The 19,115-nt window shown below is 41.3% G+C and overlaps 1 protein-coding gene across 2 annotated transcripts in view; it reads right to left on the bottom strand.

Moving 5' to 3' along the window:
- Positions 1-453: 453 nt before the first annotated feature.
- LOC124121658 (general transcription factor 3C polypeptide 1-like) overlaps positions 454-19,115 on the bottom strand; it is a 293,316-nt gene continuing 274,654 nt past the window's right edge. For both annotated transcript variants that reach the window (XM_048396961.1, XM_048396960.1), the window contains exons 38-42: positions 10,308-10,427; positions 9,452-9,624; positions 4,302-4,494; positions 1,813-1,900; positions 454-942 (exon numbers count right to left, since the gene is read on the bottom strand). In XM_048396961.1, coding sequence (XP_048252918.1) covers positions 848-942; positions 1,813-1,900; positions 4,302-4,494; positions 9,452-9,624; positions 10,308-10,427 — 669 coding nt within the window. In that variant the 3' untranslated portion in view covers positions 454-847. The remainder of the gene's footprint in view (positions 943-1,812; positions 1,901-4,301; positions 4,495-9,451; positions 9,625-10,307; positions 10,428-19,115) is intronic.

Here is a 19,115-nt window from a genome sequence, read left to right as displayed (position 1 = left end):
TACTGAGCATTACAGACTTATCAAGGCAGGATGTACAGACTGAGAGACAGATGACACAACCATCCTGGTCATTCAGGACTGCCACCCACCCAAGTACTATTCATACTCTCTTTTTCAGGTACTACTGTGCTGAGCAACATTTGTGTGGGCATCAGAACATTTACAAGAGTGTACAAACAAAAAATACAAACTAAAAAACTAAAGAACAGATATTAAACATTCATCAGAATACAGTCTCCTTAAATAGTACATGAAAAATGTTTTAACATACACATGGAAGGTACATTAAAAGAAAAACTGAAACTGAAAAATGTGTACAGTTTGTAATTCAAGCTTAATGTTTGTTTGTTTGTTGTTTAACGCCGCACTCAGAAATATTCCAGCTACATGACGGCGGTCTGTAAATAATCAAGTCTGGACCAGACAATCCAGTGATTGACATCATGAGCATCGATATACGCAATTGGGTTGCGATGACATGCATCAACCAAGACAGTGAGCCTGACAACCCAATCCCGTTAGTCACCTCTTACGACAAGCATAGTCGCCTCTTGCAACAAGTATGGGTTGCTGAAGTTGACATGTGGTGATGTCCTGGGAACGTTCCATGATTGACATGAGAGGATGACGTTCCGTGGATGTTCAATGATGAATTGAGAAGATGATGGACAAGTTCAAAAGATTTAGTGTTTTACACTGCTTTAATAATATGGTGGAGGAACGCCTAAAGTGAGGGAGGTCAATGAGTGGATGCTACTCTGTAAATGTTCAATAATTGGCCCTGATGCTCTCAGTATGTTTAATGATTGATATGAACGGATGATGGCGACAGTCATCATGGTGGGTTTCACGTCAGCGATGACACAAACTGTCCAAGCTTAAAGGTACAATCCATCTTCGCTTCGTACATAACGATGTCGTCGTCAAGACTTCCTGAAGCAACTGTAAAAGAACAACAGCCCATCAACATGTCATTTCTTTATTCATGGTTCATGTAAATCAATAGTAAAAAAATGGAATTGGGTAATACTGTATGTTCATGGAGTGAGTGAGTGAGTGAGTGAGTGAGTGAGTGAGTGAGTGAGAGAGAGAGAGAGAGAGAGAGAGTATGGTTTTACGCCGCTTTTAGCAATATTCCAGCAATATCACGGCGGGGGACACCAGAAATGGGCTTAACACATTGTACCCATGTCGGGAATCGAACCCGGGTCTTCGGCGTGACGAGCGAATGCTTTAACCACTAGGCTACCCGACCGCCCCGATTGAGTGAGTGAGTGAGTGAGTGAGTGAGTTAGGTTTAACGCCGCTTTTAACAGTATTCCAGTTATATCACGTCGTGTCAGTTTAATGTTGAAGGAAAGCCCGAAGTGATGCAGGTCTCAGACGTTTACCACTTCAGTGAAACCCACGAGCATGGGTATGGTGCTGACATAATTGGGGTGAGCCGGCATTCGAACCCACAATCATAGGTTTCTGGTGTGCCCAAAGGGCCGCAACTCTGCATAGCGAATCACAGCGCCTTAGACAACTGGGCCACCCATGCCCCTTCTATTCACTAGACCACAGATGCAGATGTCTTAAGGCTGATATGAACCATGAAAAGGTCTATTCACAGAATGGTTATAAACAAGTTTTAGTGGCTCAACACAATCTATATGACATGATTAATGTATGATCTGATCATGACTCAGATCTCTTCTGAAATTCTGGCTAGTGAATTGACAAGAGTTCTCTCCCTTGGATCAGAGCACACATAACAGCAAAAATGAAAAGAATACAAATCTAAGCAAATATAGATAGTCATTGACATACCTCGTTCAACTTTTGCATTGTGAAACAGGGAGGACTTGACCTTGACTGTGAGACATGTGCGGGTCAGACAATTGAGATCCTCCAGCATCTGAGCAAAGAATGAAACATGTGAACAGGAGAGCTCATGCAGATCGAGATCTCAAGCGGCATTGAGATCAGATCAAGATCAAGAATTTTAATATACCATAATCACTGTATAAAGCACCCTGCTCCTTTAATCACCCCTGACCAAATTCTGGACAAATTTGTAGACTTGTAATCTTCATAAACACCTCTGTATGATACTGAAAGTACAGGACAGTCCATACATTGTATATATAAAAGATTTCTTTTGCAAAAAACAGCAGCGCAAAAATGATACATAATTTCTTTTAAACTATTATCAGTATCTAAAAGTAAGTAAGTCAATAAAGTCTGCGAAATTGAAGCGAGTCTCTGGGTTTCTTTTTGTTATATTGTAATAAGATAATTTAACATTTTTTCTTCTGTAAAATATTTCCATTTCATAGACTTGATGTTAGTCAAGGTTTTAATAAGCAGCCGCCTTAGTCAATTTGTTTTACCAGGGTGCTTATTACAGTGAATACGGTACATAGCTACTCCACATGGGCAAAATTTGTAAAACTATGAGTGAGTGAGATAACAAATGGATATTTTGTACAGTATTTCTGTTACATAGAGGCATGTCATATGGCAGCTAGTCCACAGTGATGCAGCTCTGCACAGTGACCTGAGTATTGGTCACCTTATAAGTACAGCCTATATTTGACTGTCCCATATGTCTTCATTTTACCCACTGACATTCTGTGACTTCACTGGGCAGTAGAAGCCTTAGTTTCTGTGAATGTCTGAAGAATGTTGGTCAGCCCAGAGTCATTGTGCCTCACTCATTAAAAGGACAGTGTACAAGCACTAGCTAGCTATATGCACCACAACAACCTGGGGGTAAGAGTTAGGAATGTTCCTGACAACGGAACGCTGTCAACTGTCCTTCAATAGGTACAAGGTGTGTAGTTCTTACAGCATCAGGGCTTAATTGACCCTGCCTCTGCTATAAACTACAGAGTCCATGAGCTTGCAGCAACTGACCTCCACGAGGCCCTGCACAACAAGGTACAAGGTAGAGATCACTTGACCCAACATTCATCTTCTATAAACTAAAATGTCCATGGGCTGGCTGCAACTGACCTCCACGAGGCCTTGCACAACAAGGTACAAGGTAGAGACCACCTGATTCAGCATTCATCTTCTATAAACTAAAATGTCCATGAGCTGGCTGCAACTGACCTCCACCAGGCCCTGCACAACAAGGTACAAGGTAGAGATCACCTGACCCAACATTCATCTTCTATAAACTAAAATGTCCATGGGCTGGCTGCAACTGACCTCCACGAGGCCCTGCACAACAAGGTACAAGGTAGAGACCACCTGATTCAGCATTCATCTTCTATAAACCAAAATGTCCATGGGCTGGCTGCAACTGACCTCCACGAGGCCCTGCACAACAAGGTACAAGGTAGAGACCACCTGATTCAGCATTCATCTTCTATAAACTAAAATGTCCATGAGCTTGCAGCAACTGACCTCCACGAGGCCCTGCACAACAAGGTACAAGGTAGAGATCACCTGATTCAGCATTCATCTTCTATAAACTAAAATGTCCATGAGCTGGCTGCAACTGACCTCCACGAGGTGCTGCACAACAAGGTACAAGGTAGAGATCTCCTGATTCAGCATTCATCTTCTATAAACTAAAATGTCCATGAGCTGGCTGCAACTGACCTCCACGAGGCCCTGCACAACAAGGTACAAGGTAGAGATCACCTGACCCAACATTCATCTTCTATAAACTAAAATGTCCATGAGCTGGCTGCAACTGACCTCCACGAGGCCCTGCACAACAAGGTACAAGGTACAAGGTAGAGACCACCTGATTCAGCATTCATCTTCTATAAACTAAAATGTCCATGGGCTGGCTGCAACTGACCTCCACGAGGCCCTGCACAACAAGGTACAAGGTAGAGATCACCTGTCCCAGCATTCATCTTCTATAAACTAAAATGTCCATGGGCTGACCGCAACTGACCTCCACGAGGTGCTGCACTACAAGGTACAAGGTAGAGATCACCTGATTCAGCATTCATCTTCTATAAACTAAAATGTCCATGAGCTGGCTGCAACTGACCTCCACGAGGCCCTGCACAACAAGGTACAAGGTACAAGGTAGAGACCACCTGATTCAGCATTCATCTTCTATAAACTAAAATGTCCATGAGCTGGCTGCAACTGACCTCCACGAGGCCCTGCACAACAAGGTACAAGGTAGAGACCACCTGATTCAGCATTCATCTTCTATAAACTAAAATGTCCATGGGCTGGCCGCAACTGACCTCCACAAGGCCCTGCACAACAAGGTACAAGGTAGAGATCACCTGATTCAGCATTCATCTTCTATAAACTAAAATGTCCATGGGCTGGCTGCAACTCACCTCAACAAGCTCCTGTACTACAACTGGCTGCAGGTAGGGTGTGTACTTCTGGTAGATGGCGGTGTTGCGGACCCCTGGGTTGGACATGATGTACAGCATCACCGACTCCAGCATGAACTTCAGCAGCCACTTGTTGAGATGTCCCTCGGGCTTCCTCCACGGCCGGGCAATCAGTCGAACCTTCTCATAGGAGCTGGAACAGTGAGGAGGTGAGGTGAGGTGAGGTGAGGTGAAATGGGGTTTAACGTCGCGTCCAGAATTATTGCACAAAAAAATTACATGCATGCACGTGAGTGAGTGAGTGAGTGAGTGAGTGAGTGAGTGAGTGTTCGGGTGGGTGGGTGGATGGCTGCTTGTACTAGTCCGAACTAATGCCGATTTTATAGTGCTAACCCACTAAGATACCATGCTGTAGTGACTTTGAGTCAACCAGTCCTTGTTTTAGCCCCTTAATGCAGAGCACCAGGCAGGGTAGCAACAAGTACCATCACGTAACAGCTTTTGGTATGACGTGTCCAGGGATTGAGCCCTGGACTCCCGCTCTCTTGCCGGACGCTCTACCACTACACCAGAGTCTGAGAAGGTGAGGACAGGGATACGCAGCACACATGCTGACGTTTAGAGTAAGTGAGTGAGTGAGTGAGTGAGTGAGTATGGTTTTACAGCGCTTTTAGCAATATTCCAGCAATATCACAGTGAAGACACTAGAAATGAGCTTCACACACTGTACCCATGTGTGAGTGAGTGAGTGAGTGAGTGAGTGAGTGAGTGAGTGAGTATGGTTTTACAGCGCTCTTAGCAATATTCCAGCAATATCACAGTGAAGACACTAGAAATGAGCTTCACACACTGTACTGTACATGTAGGAATCAAACCCTAACCTGAACACTTTGACCTCTAACCCACTTGTCAGTTAAACATATGTGATTGTACAAGTGTAACTGAAAGAAGGTTGGGCTAACAGCCAATAGTTAACTGATTCTGATGAGATTCCACAGCATAAATGATATAATTCTTAGACACTCAGCAGCTACCATTGTCACTCGGGGTGACTATTGGTCTGGAAATAACTATTGCGATAACTATTGATATTGAAAGAAACTATTGCGATAACTATTGATATTGTAAGCAACTATTGTGATATCAAAAGTTTTCAGTGTATCATTTTAGATGGATTTTAGAGTTGAATTAAACCATGGAACTGAAGTGCTTACCAATATCGTAACACTCCTAACTGTCACCTTTCACGCAATGCATAAGGTGACAGAGGCGGATACAGCTTTTTTGAAAAGGGGGGGTGCACAACTAAGATCTTTTTATTGTCTTTGGTGGTAATTTATACAGAAATAAAGATTTATTTCGAAATAAAAAGGGGGGTTGCGCACCCCTGCACCCTCCCTCTGTATCCCCCCATGGGTGTTGAGGAGACAACCATGTGATACAGGTGGTATTTTCTGTTGTGAAATCAACACAGGGGAAAAAGTATTGGGTATTAGGGAGGCAAGCATAGGCTACTGGAGACCTATTCTGTCCTAAAATCCCCAAAGCGTAGTAGTAGGCAGATAAAGGGCAAAAATAAATAGGTGAATTATTCAAAAATTGAAATTATATTCTTACTAGTATGAATGTAGAGAAAAACTAGTTAGCCACATGGAAATCCCAGATGGACAATATCTTTAACAATCGTTATTAATTTGTGAAATAGCATTTCACAGAAGTGTCCAATTTGTTTTCAATCTACATTACCATGCCAACACTGATTTTACAACTTTGAAACCTATCAGATTGTTCTTTTTCTCCTTTCATAAGTCTGCCATTAAAACAAAGACAGCAATGACTTGTATTATAGCTAAAATGGATAGAATTATCATAAAAACACCTGCATGTTATCAGAAAAGAGCGGGCCACTGTAACTTGATAATGCCCTCATATTACTTGACGACGGGCCATTATCACGCCCGTTGTTAGGTGACATCATAGGATAGGGATAGGTGACGTACATTCAATAGTGACGTCATCTGGTTCGTTCTATGACGTTTCCATATTTGTAAAAGTGGGTCAGTGACATTAGTGTTGATTGCAGCAAATGTTTCAAAATCGATATTGTTGTTTCTTTTTATTTGGTAACAAATTCCATCCATTTTAGCTATAATAACGGTAACGCTATTTTTCAGGGCATTATCATTTGCAGAAGCCCTCGGTCTTTTCAACTTTATATGCTTGTATAAAGATAAAACTTCAGTCAACTTCAGTGTATGCATGGCCAGATCATTTTATACCTGTATCTAAATACATTTTGACAGGAGTACGGTCAAACGTTTCCCAATCGGACATTTTGTACCTATCTCTCTTGAGACCTGTTGGACTGGCACTAATCTTGTTGACATATTCACTGGCTGCTTGGAAAGAGATTATGGTATCACAATAGATGAGCTTGTATGGGGCTAATCCTTAATGAATCTAAATTGAAGTATTTGCTGAATGCTATTCTAATATAGGTGATGACAGATTTACTGAAATAAAATAGTTCAAGGCAATCTATAAAACTATGTAGACATAACATATATATGTCTTCCAATCAAATTAAAAAAATCTGCAATATTTCTTGCGGTGATCCTTGATCAACACCTCACTTCCCACAAACATATAGAATATGTGGAAAACAGATGTTAAAAAGACCTGAACGTATTACGGGCAATTTCAGGAACATCTTGGGGCACATTGAGGGACACTCAGCGGGACCTCTACAAATCACTTATCAGATCAAAAATTGACTATGGTTGTGAGGCCTTTCACTCAGAATCAAATACTGTCTTGAGCCTCGACAGAATACAATACAAAGCCCTAATGCACTAGAAGCACTACAAGTAGAAACGGGATAACTCCCATTGAAAGAGAGCAAGCAATATTATCGTTCTGGGGATGAACATCAAACCCTTTGGTTAAAAAGATATGGCAAGACAAAAACACCTGAGATGAAGCCCTAGCTTGGAAAAATCCCTCACTAAAACCATCTGGGATATTAGTACAATAACTCATCCGAAGTCACAATTGTGATGACATTCAGCGATCCAGAAAGTCATTACAAAGTGTTACATCCTCCTTGAACTTTAAAAACTCCTAAAGTTGACACTGCTTTAACATCAGAAGTCACCAAAAAAGAAAACCCAACCCTTCTACAATCAGTAGCTATCACCAAAATTCAAACTACCTCGGACTATATATACACTGATGGATCTAAGAATCCTATCAACAACAGTGCTGGTTACGGGATCCATATCCACAGCTCCAAACCCCAAGCACATTCGGTCGCCTGCCTGTTGGTCAGTCAGTATTCACTGCTGAATTTGAGGCAATTCATCATGCACTCAAACTCATACCGGAACTTCCTGAAGCAAAGGCAGTCGTCCTATCAGACTCGCTAAGTGCACTTCAAGCCATCGGCGGCAGGAACTCAAACTCCAGGCCAAACACAGTCAATAATATCCTATATGAATATACAAAACTATCGGACCAAGGGCAACAGGTGGAGCTGTGTTGGATCCCTTCTCACATAGATATTCATGGAAATGAAAAAGCAGACACACTGGTGAAGCTAGCTCTAGACAAAGCAGAGATACAGCCTATTCCCTTTACCATACTAGAGATAAAAAGCAAAAGCAAAGCCTGTATAGCCCAAAGATGGCAAGACCAGTGGGATGCAAGTAAGATCAGCAGATGGCTACACAAAATTCAACCCAAGATCCAACAAAAGTCAAACTCATACTCAAATGAAAGGAAAGTTGAAATTGCCATCTCACCCCTCAGACTCGGCCACAAGAAGCACTATGACAAGGTTTGTTCATCTTGCAATCAACCTGAATCCATTGCTCACTTGTTACTCGAATGTCAAGACCATGCCCCAGCCCGGGCTCGGTTAAAACAAGAACTGCAGTTAGATCCGCTATCTGTCATAGATTTTCTAAAGCCAAGAGATGCAATAATGATATATAGCGAAGGCCAAACTAACTCTATTTCTGAGAGATGGACAGCTACTCGAACAGAGCAGCCAAAGTTAAAAATGAAATTATATCAATATACAAAAATAGAAATCATATACCAAACTCACACACATGAGTCCCAAAGAGGGACAGGTCAGCCAAAATTGCTGAGGCAGAAGGCGACCTCTTAAACACTTCATGCAACAACTAACAACAACCTTTGTCTTATTGAATAGTATGTCTAGGAGATGGGATCTTCTTACCCTAGCCTAGTATCTATCTAAAAAGCTGTAACTGTAACTACTAATATTTTGTATCTGCATTTTTCCTGGATCCTAATATGTATTTTTGCTGTTCTATAATTATATGAAATGTTGTATAAATGTTACACCATGATAACTTATAAAAGCACTTGCTGTGGATCTAATTATTATATGAAAACTTGAATTTTCGGTGCCTAACGTTTTTTCTTCTTAGTTTCTGTCCTTGTATCATCATTTTATTAATCATAACTGTTATCTGCTCCACTATAACACACATAGGGTATTATGGAGGCAAGCGTTGGGTACTGGGGACCTATTCAGTCCTGGAATCACTGCAAGTATTGGGTATCATGGAGACAAGGGTACTGATATCTATTCTGCCTCGGAGACATACATGGTACTGGGAACTTATTCTGTCCTGGAATGACCACAAGGAGACACTCATTGGGTACAAGGGAAGCAAAGGTACTGGTGTCCATTTTGCCTCTACCCAGCTAGACAGAGGTGAGGTGAAATTGGGTTTAACGTTGTGTCCAAGATTATTGCACTTATATAGCGACGTGCATGCACGTGTGTGTGTGTGGCTGCATGTACTAGACCGGACTGATGCCGATTTATAGTGCTAGCCCACTGAGATACCATGCCGCAGTTTAACATGAATACCCCAATCAGACACAGTATACAGACTCTGAGCCGACCAGTCCTTGCTTTAACCCCTTAATGCCGAGCGCCAGACAGGGTAACAACAAGTACCATCTTTTAACGTCTTTTGGTATGACAAGGCCGGGGATCGAACCCCGGACCTTCCGCTCTCCGGGCGGACGCTCTACCACTAGATCACGGAGGCGGTCAGCTAGACAGACAAACTATATCTGACGTGCGGGCTATATCTGACGTGTCTACACACCTAAGAGCAAATGGCATTTCTGGTAGGGGGGTCTGTGTCCCCTGATCCAACAGGCTTCCATCGTCAGCTTGATTCAGATCCGCTGTACTGGTTCCAGCATCACAGACATACTTATCTCCCCTTGTCTGAGGCTCGCCATCAGGAAACTCATCCAGCGACACTCTGTCTGCCTCCTGGTACAACATTATCAGGTCAATATGATTGCTCATTAACAATCCTAGATGCACATTTGAAAGTCATTCATATAAGTTTCATCACTATTTTACCTTTTACGACCAAAGAAATCTGATTCGGCAGATAATCAAGATTGATTATTCTCAGGTGTTGTTGTTTTGAATTTCACTGGGAAACGTAAGCATGGTAGTGGCATTTGTGGTAGTTCCAGTAATAAAAGTTATTTTAGGGGGATCAATCCCCATAAATATAATAAATATCAGATTCATCAGACAGATTTCTATATGCCATGCATATATTATCCACCATATTTAACAGTATGTCTCATACCATCCACAAACTTACCATGACCAAGAATAATATAATAAAACATATTGTTGGATCCTTATGATTTACACAATTAACACTTAGTCAATAAAATTAAATGATAATTTTTTTTGTGAAACACAAATTCAAATAGCTAGTCAATGAGTGAACATAGCTAATATTCAGATACCCACTTCATTGTCCCATTGTCCTCGTGTTTTGTTTATCACTTGAGCCTGATTCTGCGAAGTGATTTATCACTATTATGATTGTATACATGTACATGGACTAGCCATAGTGCTAAAATCTCTTTGTGTAACCAGGCCCAGGTCCGGCTGATCAGTCCTTACACGAAAGTGAGTATTGAGATGCCTACCTGGTCCATGCTCCTGAGCATTGAGGTGCGACCCTTTGTGTTCTTGTAGGAATGGATCAGCCAGGGTCTGGCGTTGCCAAGACTCACAAGTCTCACTTTGGCCACACCGACACGCAGGATCTACAACAGACAGACACATCAAGTACAAGCTCAGGTGACATGGGATATATAAATATATATCACCCTTGGGTGAAATGGGACATTTGGGTGAGATGGGACCTGTGGATGAGATGGGACCTTTGGATGAGACTGGAAGTTTGGGGTGAAATGTCCACATTACGGTGATTTGTCACAGTAAGTGAGGTTGATCTCTGTTGAGCAAAATAAAAACAAGGAATTAATAGTAGGCCATTATTTAGAACCTGCAGAATTTTCAGTACATGCCATAGAAATGAAAGCAACAAAACAATTTCCATAGCCATTAAAGAAATCTTGGTTGATTCCATTCTACCATTTTGACAATATCAGAAGCATGTGTTTCTGAATCACAATCAATTAATGATGATACCAGGCGTACATGAAAAGGGGAGCATGTCCTGCACACTGGTGGCACGGATCACAAACACATGCAGAGGCAACTCAAGAATTCATTAGAACAAACATGGGAACGTATGGTATAAGTCAAAATAGGGAATTGCATTAGACATGATTTTGGTAATTGCAAAGTCCTTCACATGGTTAGCATTAAACATTTGGAAAGCCTTGCTAAGACCTTGCATGTTGTTATCCTGGTAAAACAACGTTTGAGCAAGAGTCATATAACACTCTTTGAAATCTTCATAGAGAGAGCAAGCTCAATTGTACTTCAACATTTATGAGTGAGTGAGTGAGTATGGTTTTACGCCGCTTTTAGCAATATTCCAGCAATATCACGGCGGGGGACGCCAGAAATGTCAACATTTATGAAATGTAGACAGGCACAACAGGCTGTAGCTGCTGAAATACTGCTGGAAATGGGTGGTTCCATTCATATGGCAGGAATCAGTGGCAACCCATTATTCATCTTCCCGAGGTAAGAGAGTTAAATGACTTTAAGAGTCCAGTTTCCACCCTTGCCGAACTAGGCTGGAATTCCTGGGTTCGATCGTAGTGCCACCAGTGGCTATTACCAGTTATGTCCCTTCTAAGCCTCTCCTATGGACCAATCAGATTCCACTTCTCGTATCACTTGTGTTTGCTTCACACAAAATGGCAGCGCCCAGTCAGGACGATCGATAATAAAGATCTATATTGTGATAAAACGGGTCTTACATTGCGAAATGCATCAAATCACGTGAGCACCTTGATTAAAGACATGATAAGATTTGGAAAATATCTGCTGACGACGAGTTGGCGGTGCACATGCTTTGCAAATCCTGCAATCGACCGAAATCTGCATGATAGTTTATGTACCGGATTTCGATTTCGGTGCACGAATTTGATTGGACTATGCATAGACTCTAAGCCCAGCCAAAATGTAACTCCATAATACCAGCCTAGTTCGGCAAGGGTGGAAACTGGACTTTTAAAGTCAGTTAACTCTCTTGCCGCGGGAAGATGCCCATTATTGTGCATTAGTGCATTTTCTAAGAAAATATACTTTTCTTGTGCTTTATGATAAGTGAAACATCCTATTATGACCTGCCCAACACAAACACACTTTCTTTGGTATTCACGAGCATTTACTGCTCACTCTGGTTGTGTGGATAAATTAGGATTATGCTCAACCACAGCAAACCGCCTTCAAAACATTAACACACCACCTAGGGCTGCGACGGGTACTCGGGTATTCGGGTACTCGGATGGGTACTGAGTAGGACCCCGGTACCCACTGCGGACTACCCGGATCCGTCGTTAGTCAAGTGATATATTATTTAATGACAAAAAAATTCCAAAACTCCATGGTTACACTACAAGTCACCAATGTTCCCAATTCTTTCTGACTATGCACCCATTCCTTCTGACTTTTATATGTTTGAATAAAGATAAAACTTCATGCAGTAAACTTCAGTGTATGCATGACCAGATCGTTTTATACGTGCATCTACATACTTTTTGCGAAGGCAACATTTTCCCAAAAGGACAGTTTGTACCTATCTCAGGAACCAAATACTATTTTCTCTTCTCCTTGCCCAATTTTATACAGAGACACTTTGAATATGCATATTCAAATTTCTGTAATATTTGGCAAAATGGCCAAATACCTATCTCAGGAACCAAATACTATTTTCTCTTCTCCTTGCCCAATTTTAAACAGAGACACTTTGAATATGCATATTCAAATTTCTGTAATATTTGGCAAAATGGCCAAATACCTATATCAGGAACCAAATACTATTTTCTCTTCTCCTTGCCCAATTTTATACAGAGACACTTTGAATATGCATATTCAAATTTCTGTAATATTTGGCAAAATGGCCAAATACCTATATCAGGAACCAAATACTATTTTCTCTTCTCCTTGCCCAATTTTATACAGAGACACTTTGAATATGCATATTCAAATTTCTGTAATATTTGGCAAAATGGCCAAATACCTATCTCAGGAACCAAATACTATTTTCTCTTCTCCTTGCCCAATTTTATACAGAGACACTTTGAATATGCATATTCAAATTTTTGTAATATTTGGCAAAATGGCCAAATACCTATATCAGGAACCAAATACTATTTTCTCTTCTCCTTGCCCAATTTTATACAGAGACACTTTGAATATGCATATTCAAATTTCTGTAATATTTGGCAAAATGGCCAAATACCTATATCAGGAACCAAATACTATTTTCTCTTCTCCTTGCCCAATTTTATACAGAGACACTTTGAATATGCATATTCAAATTTCTGTAATATTTGGCAAAATGGCCACAAAAGTCAAATTAAATGAAGATAATCAGACACAAGAATGTTGTCATACGGGTTTGAATCTCATTTGATGTGTTTGAAGGTGGACACAAAACCACACCTTGTCTGATGCCTGAAAACATGATAGTGTGTTTTCACTGTGTGTTGGTCCACTACATTGAACACCACATCTTTAATGTTCCTTCCTCGGAGCGAACAGTCCTAAATACATAGAAGCAACATTGCTAATCTACTAAGTGTGGGGGAGTGATTGATAGACACTGCTTTGAACATTTTGTTTCATGTCAGTGTCAACCAAGTGTTAAGAGAAGAGTGTTAGGTGTTTAAGACACAGATCTTTTAATCCTCTGCATTATTCAGTGGATGATTAATGTCATTGCATATTGTGGCAAAAATATTCAGGATAGAGGCATCAGCTTAGAGGCATGAACATCCAAAAATCTGAAACACATCAAGTGCTTCACCAAAATTGTTGGCACCATACAGTGTTGTGTCATGTCATTATCAAGGAGTGAGGTGAAGGTGAAATTGGGTTTAACGTCAAGATTATAGCACTTATATATATTATATACTTATACTACCGGGTATATATATACTCTGTGTGTATGTGTGTGTGTGTGTGCGTGCGTGCGTGCGTGCGTGTGCGTGTGTGTGACCCACTCACACACAGTATAGTGACTCAAAGCCAACCAGTCCTTGTTTTAGCCCCTTAATGCCCAGCGCCAGATAGGGTGACAACAAGCACCATCTTTTAACGTCTTTTGGTATGACACAGCTGTGGATCAAACCCCAGACCTTCCGGTCTCTTGGCGCTCTACCACTAGACCATGCAGGTGGTCAATTGTCAAGGAAGAATGTGACAACAGGTCAATACACTGGAAAGACAAACATTACGAAAGGAAACAGTTGAAGGGGGATTTAAAAACACACTCAAATTACATAAAAGCCAAATGATTTATTGTGTTTCAAAGAAAACCATTATAGCATAGTGAGTGAGTAAGAATGACAGCACACCAGTACAGGCTGCTGACACACCCATGCAGAACACTGACAATATGAACAAACTCGGGCAGATTACAATAAGGGTGAGTGAGTTGGGTTTGACGCCGCTTTTAACAGTATTCCAGTTATATCGCGGCGTGTCAGCTTAATGTGGGAGGAAAGCCTGAAGTGATGCAGGTCTCAGACGTTTATCACTTCGGTGAAACCCACGAGCACGGGTATGGTGCTGACAAACCTAGAAACATAATCGGGGCGAACCGGGATTCGAACCCACAATCATAGGTTTCTGGCGTGTCCACGGGACGCAACTCTGCACAGCGAATCGCGGCGCCTTAGACGACTGGGCCGCCCGTGCCCCCGATTACAATAAGAAAGAAACCCCAGATACTTTTTTCAGATTAATTTGTCAACAAATGACAACACAAGCAAAGTGCAAAATCTTTTTTATCTAACATCACATCTATCTGAGAAAGGTTTATGTCATTCAATGTTAGGACTGCATTTAGTGCTTGTAATTTGAAACTGTCAGTCATTTTGTAGAAAAAATATAATCACCAGCAAAATGTGTCACCTGATTTTTTTTCCTCCAAAATACTGAATCCGCCAGAGGGGGGTGCGCATTATATTGGGGTGTGCTCTATACTCAAGAAAATACAGTGCTTGATATGTTGAAGTCAATGAATTTTTTTTAAATTTCAGCTTAGGACATATAGAAAGAGTGAGTGAATGTGTGAGCAGCTCATCCTTGCAAGCTCCTTGCAGCGATAGCCCATTACCGGAGCTCTCTATACTATCACTGGCACCAGTCAAAACTCCCCACTGTGATAGGTGGCCACAACCATGCTTGGAGTTGAACTCGCAGCCGAATGACCGTTATGTTTACAAACAAGTGACGACTGTCATGACGCTGAATACACTTACCGCTGCTAAATTACTTTATTTGTCAGTTTGAATTTCTATTTCATTACAACTATCGTGTTATTGATACAGTAAGAATGTAAGGGAGGAGTTGGTTGATTTTTCCGTTAGTCTGCAATCTAGAACCAAAGTGATTATACAAACAACAAAGTAAATTCATCTGGAAAACATGGTCAATCTTAAACCTTTTCAAAATTCACTATGATGGCATATTCCCAAAGACATAAACAAAAGCATGAACGTTACTACATTTGGGGTTAGAGGGCAAATTTCAAGATTCTTCTAAAGGCCGCGCCCACACTGGTGGCAGCGATGTTACCGAGAGTGTAACGAAGGTGTCAGGCGCTGAGAAGGAGCTTGCTCATTCTGGCAGCTAAGGGACATAACTCTGCAGAGCAAACTGCGGTACTTTAGAGATTGAGTGTGTGAGTTTGGTTTAAAGCCACTTTAAAGAGTATTTCAATAATATCAATTAGGAAAACATAAAGAATTGTAGGTCTTAAATGGTTACCACTTTGGGGACACCAACGGCCATGGGTATAGTGCTAATAAACCCAGAAACCAGTGCAAATCTCAGATTCGAACCCACAATCACACATTCCTTGCACATCTAAGGGGCGCAACTGTGAACAGCGAGCTGTTGCACCTTAGAGCACTGAGCCAAACCCATGCCCCTGCAGCACCTTGGATTTATTATATTTTGCTTGTTTGTTGATTACCGCACTCTGAAATAATCCCTCTAGATGGTGGCGGCCTGTAACTAATCAAATGCAGACCAGACAATCCAGTGATTGACATTATTGGGGCATGTGCCTGAGTCACCGAGCAGGACCACACGAACAATGAAGTGGCTTCTTATAACTGGGGACCTATTTCAACCTGCAATCTTTCAGGTGTCACAGCACCTTAGGCTACTTTTTAAATGACTAGGTACAGTTTTATGTAACAAATTTATGCACACAAAAATGTCACGTGTCACTGGTCCTCCTAGATGATAACGTCCGTTCGTCTGATAACAAGAGGCGACAATTTCCATCCACAATCCTAAGGGGTCACAGCACCTTAGGCCCCTTTTTAAATGACTAGGTACAGTTTTACGTAACAATTCATGTCACAGGTCAAATTTATTACCAGCATTCTTAAGTCACCACATCAGACGATTGACCATGGGCTGTCAACCAGTACACAAGTACTGCTAACAAAATGCCCAAAGTCAAAAGAGTCTATGAATTCCACTCTCCCACATTGGGTCCAGAAGATATATTTCAAACTGTATCGATGAGAAAAGTTCAGTCCCCCAATCAAGGACATATATGCACATTAAGGACAAATACCTGTCTCTCAGTAGTTCAAAGCACCAGTAATGGATCTGCATCACTGATAACAGGGAACTGCCTACCCCATGCATCATTAGCAGTGTCCACTACATATAACAGGATGACCAACAAAGCCACAGCTATTGATCAGGGGAGGTCAGTTGGACCTTGAACACAGTAATGAGTTCGGTTGATGAAGATCTACCCGGATTTGGAATTACCGTATTCGACGTAATAAGCGCCCACGGTGATACTTGCTAGTATATTGGCTAGTGAACAATCCCAATTAGCACCCCTTCCGATTGATCAATGTACACACGACATATTTATTTGTGTATGATACACACTCGTGTGTTATATGTCTCTTAATTATGGCCAATTATATTCTGGAAAAATATATCTGTCGTGTATAAACATTTCAGTCTGTCACTATAAACCACGACATCAACAAACAAGTATCAAAGAGTTCTATTGTCCTATTTCTGGTACCCGTTTCAGTCCCAGACAAAGAAAGAATCATTATTTGGTTGAAATGGGGATTCCAACCCACACTCTGTGGACACTGATGGCCAGGATGTTACACCCCATTCCTTCCTCCAGAATAGGTCTTCAGCAACCCATGCTTGCCGTAAAAAGCGACTATGCTTGTCGTAAAAGGCGACTAACGGGATCGGGTGGTCAGGCTCGCTGACTTGGTTGATTCATGTCATCGATCCCAATTGCGTGGTTCGATGCTCATGATATTAATCACTGGATTGTCTGGTCCAGACACGATTATTAACAGACTGCCGTCATATAGCTGGAATATTGCTGAGTGCGACGTTAAACAACAAACCAAACCAAACCAAACCTCCAGCATTGTGTACAAGGAATATTCACTCTTGACATTTGCAACTTTCTGATTAGTGTTAAAAATATCCAGTGAACAAAACAAGGTTAGAACTACACCGTCTTCTTCTTCATTTGAAGTCAGACATCCACTTCCTCTGGTAAAAGCCGTCCCTTGAAAGAAATATACTAATAAACGAGATGGTGGAGCCATCAACACCCACTCAACGTCAGAAAGTCGGATTTAATTAAATATATATTCCTTCTCTACCTAATCTGCAGTACGGAAGTGCTGGCCATTAGGTATGTAGTTGAGGTCAGTCAAGAAGAGTTTCGCTAATGCTTACAAGTTTAAACCATACTTCGTGCCAAATGTTTTTCTCTCAAGTGCCTTTAAACGTATTCTCCAGCTGAGTCCAGTTCTCCTTGTGTCAGTCTGGATTGTCTTTAGTAGTCTTGACAACAGTACTGAGTGAGTCAATCCTTGTGCCACACTCTGCAATATACCAGCTACAACACCGCAGCCAGTGGTCAGAAATACTAAATTTGTATCTGCCTGTAATCAGCGATATTAATGCTACTATGATCATGAGCTGCCTGTAGTCAGAAATACTAAATTTGTATCTGCCTGTAGTCAGCAATATTACCGCTACATCATGGGCTGCCTGTAGTCAGAAATACTAAATTTGTATCTGCCTGTAGTCAGCAATATTACTGCTACATTATGGGCTGCCTGTAGTCAGAAATACTAAATTTGTATCTGCCTGTAGTCAGCAATATTACTGCTACATAATCAGCAGTCTGTAGTCAGAAATACTAAATTTGTATCTGCCTGTAGTCAGCAATATTATACTGCTACCATGATCATGAGCTGCCTGTGGTCAGAAATACTAAATTTGTATCTGCCTGTAGTCAGCAATATTAATGCTACTATGATCATGAGCTGCCTGTGGTCAGAAATACTAAATTTGTATCTGCCTGTAGTCAGCAATATTACTGCTACATCATGGGCTGCCTGTCGTCAGAAAAACTAAATTTGTAGTCAGAACACAGCAGTCAGAAATACTAAATTATCACGAAAGTGCTATAGTCAGCAGCGATATTACTGTTATTTGACAGCGGCCTGAAGTAATAATATCCCACCCATATCTCAGCCACCGCTGACTGACTTATAGTCTCTGAAATGAATTATATATATATATATATTATTTTCCCCCCGTTAAATTGTCTTTTAATATGTAATAACAGGGAACCAGATTTGATACCTCACATGGGTACAAAATGTGTGAAGCCTATTTCTCGTGTCCCTATCATGCTATTGCTAAAAGTGGCACCGATTTTCACTCACTCACTCAGGTGATTCTTCATTTTGAGGAGTCATGAGCCTGGCACTCTGAAACACCCTTACCTTACAGAACATCATGAGGAACAGGGGGCACGGGTGGCCCAGTCGTCTAAGGCGCCGCGATTTGCTGTGCAGAGTTGCGTCGCTTGGGCACACCAGAAACCTATGATTGTGGGTTCAAATCCCGGTTCACCCCGATTATGTTTCTAGGTTTGTCAGCACCATACCTGTGCTCGTGGGTTTCACCGAAGTGGTAAACGTCTGAGACCTGCATCACTTCGGGTTTTCCTCCCACATTAAGCTGACTGGAATATTGTTAAAAGCGGCGTAAAACCCAACTCACTCACTCACTCACTCATGAGGAACACCTACAAACAAACACGCAGTAACTACCAGGGTATATGCTGAACTAGCTCATCATCTGAACTGTGCTATAATCTCACAGATTTATGTAAGAAATAAAGACAATTACTTTGTTTTATTTAACTGTTATTTATTGCATTTACAGCTATGTGTAATTACAAGATATTATAATGATACAGCAAGAGAAGAGAAATG

Source organism: Haliotis rufescens, unplaced genomic scaffold, assembly GCF_023055435.1.
Source record: "Haliotis rufescens isolate VD_foot unplaced genomic scaffold, xgHalRufe1.0.p SCAF_16, whole genome shotgun sequence".
NCBI lineage: Eukaryota > Metazoa > Mollusca > Gastropoda > Lepetellida > Haliotidae > Haliotis > Haliotis rufescens.
Note: the sequence above shows the minus strand (reverse complement) of the source record. Positions and strands in the feature narration are given on the sequence as shown.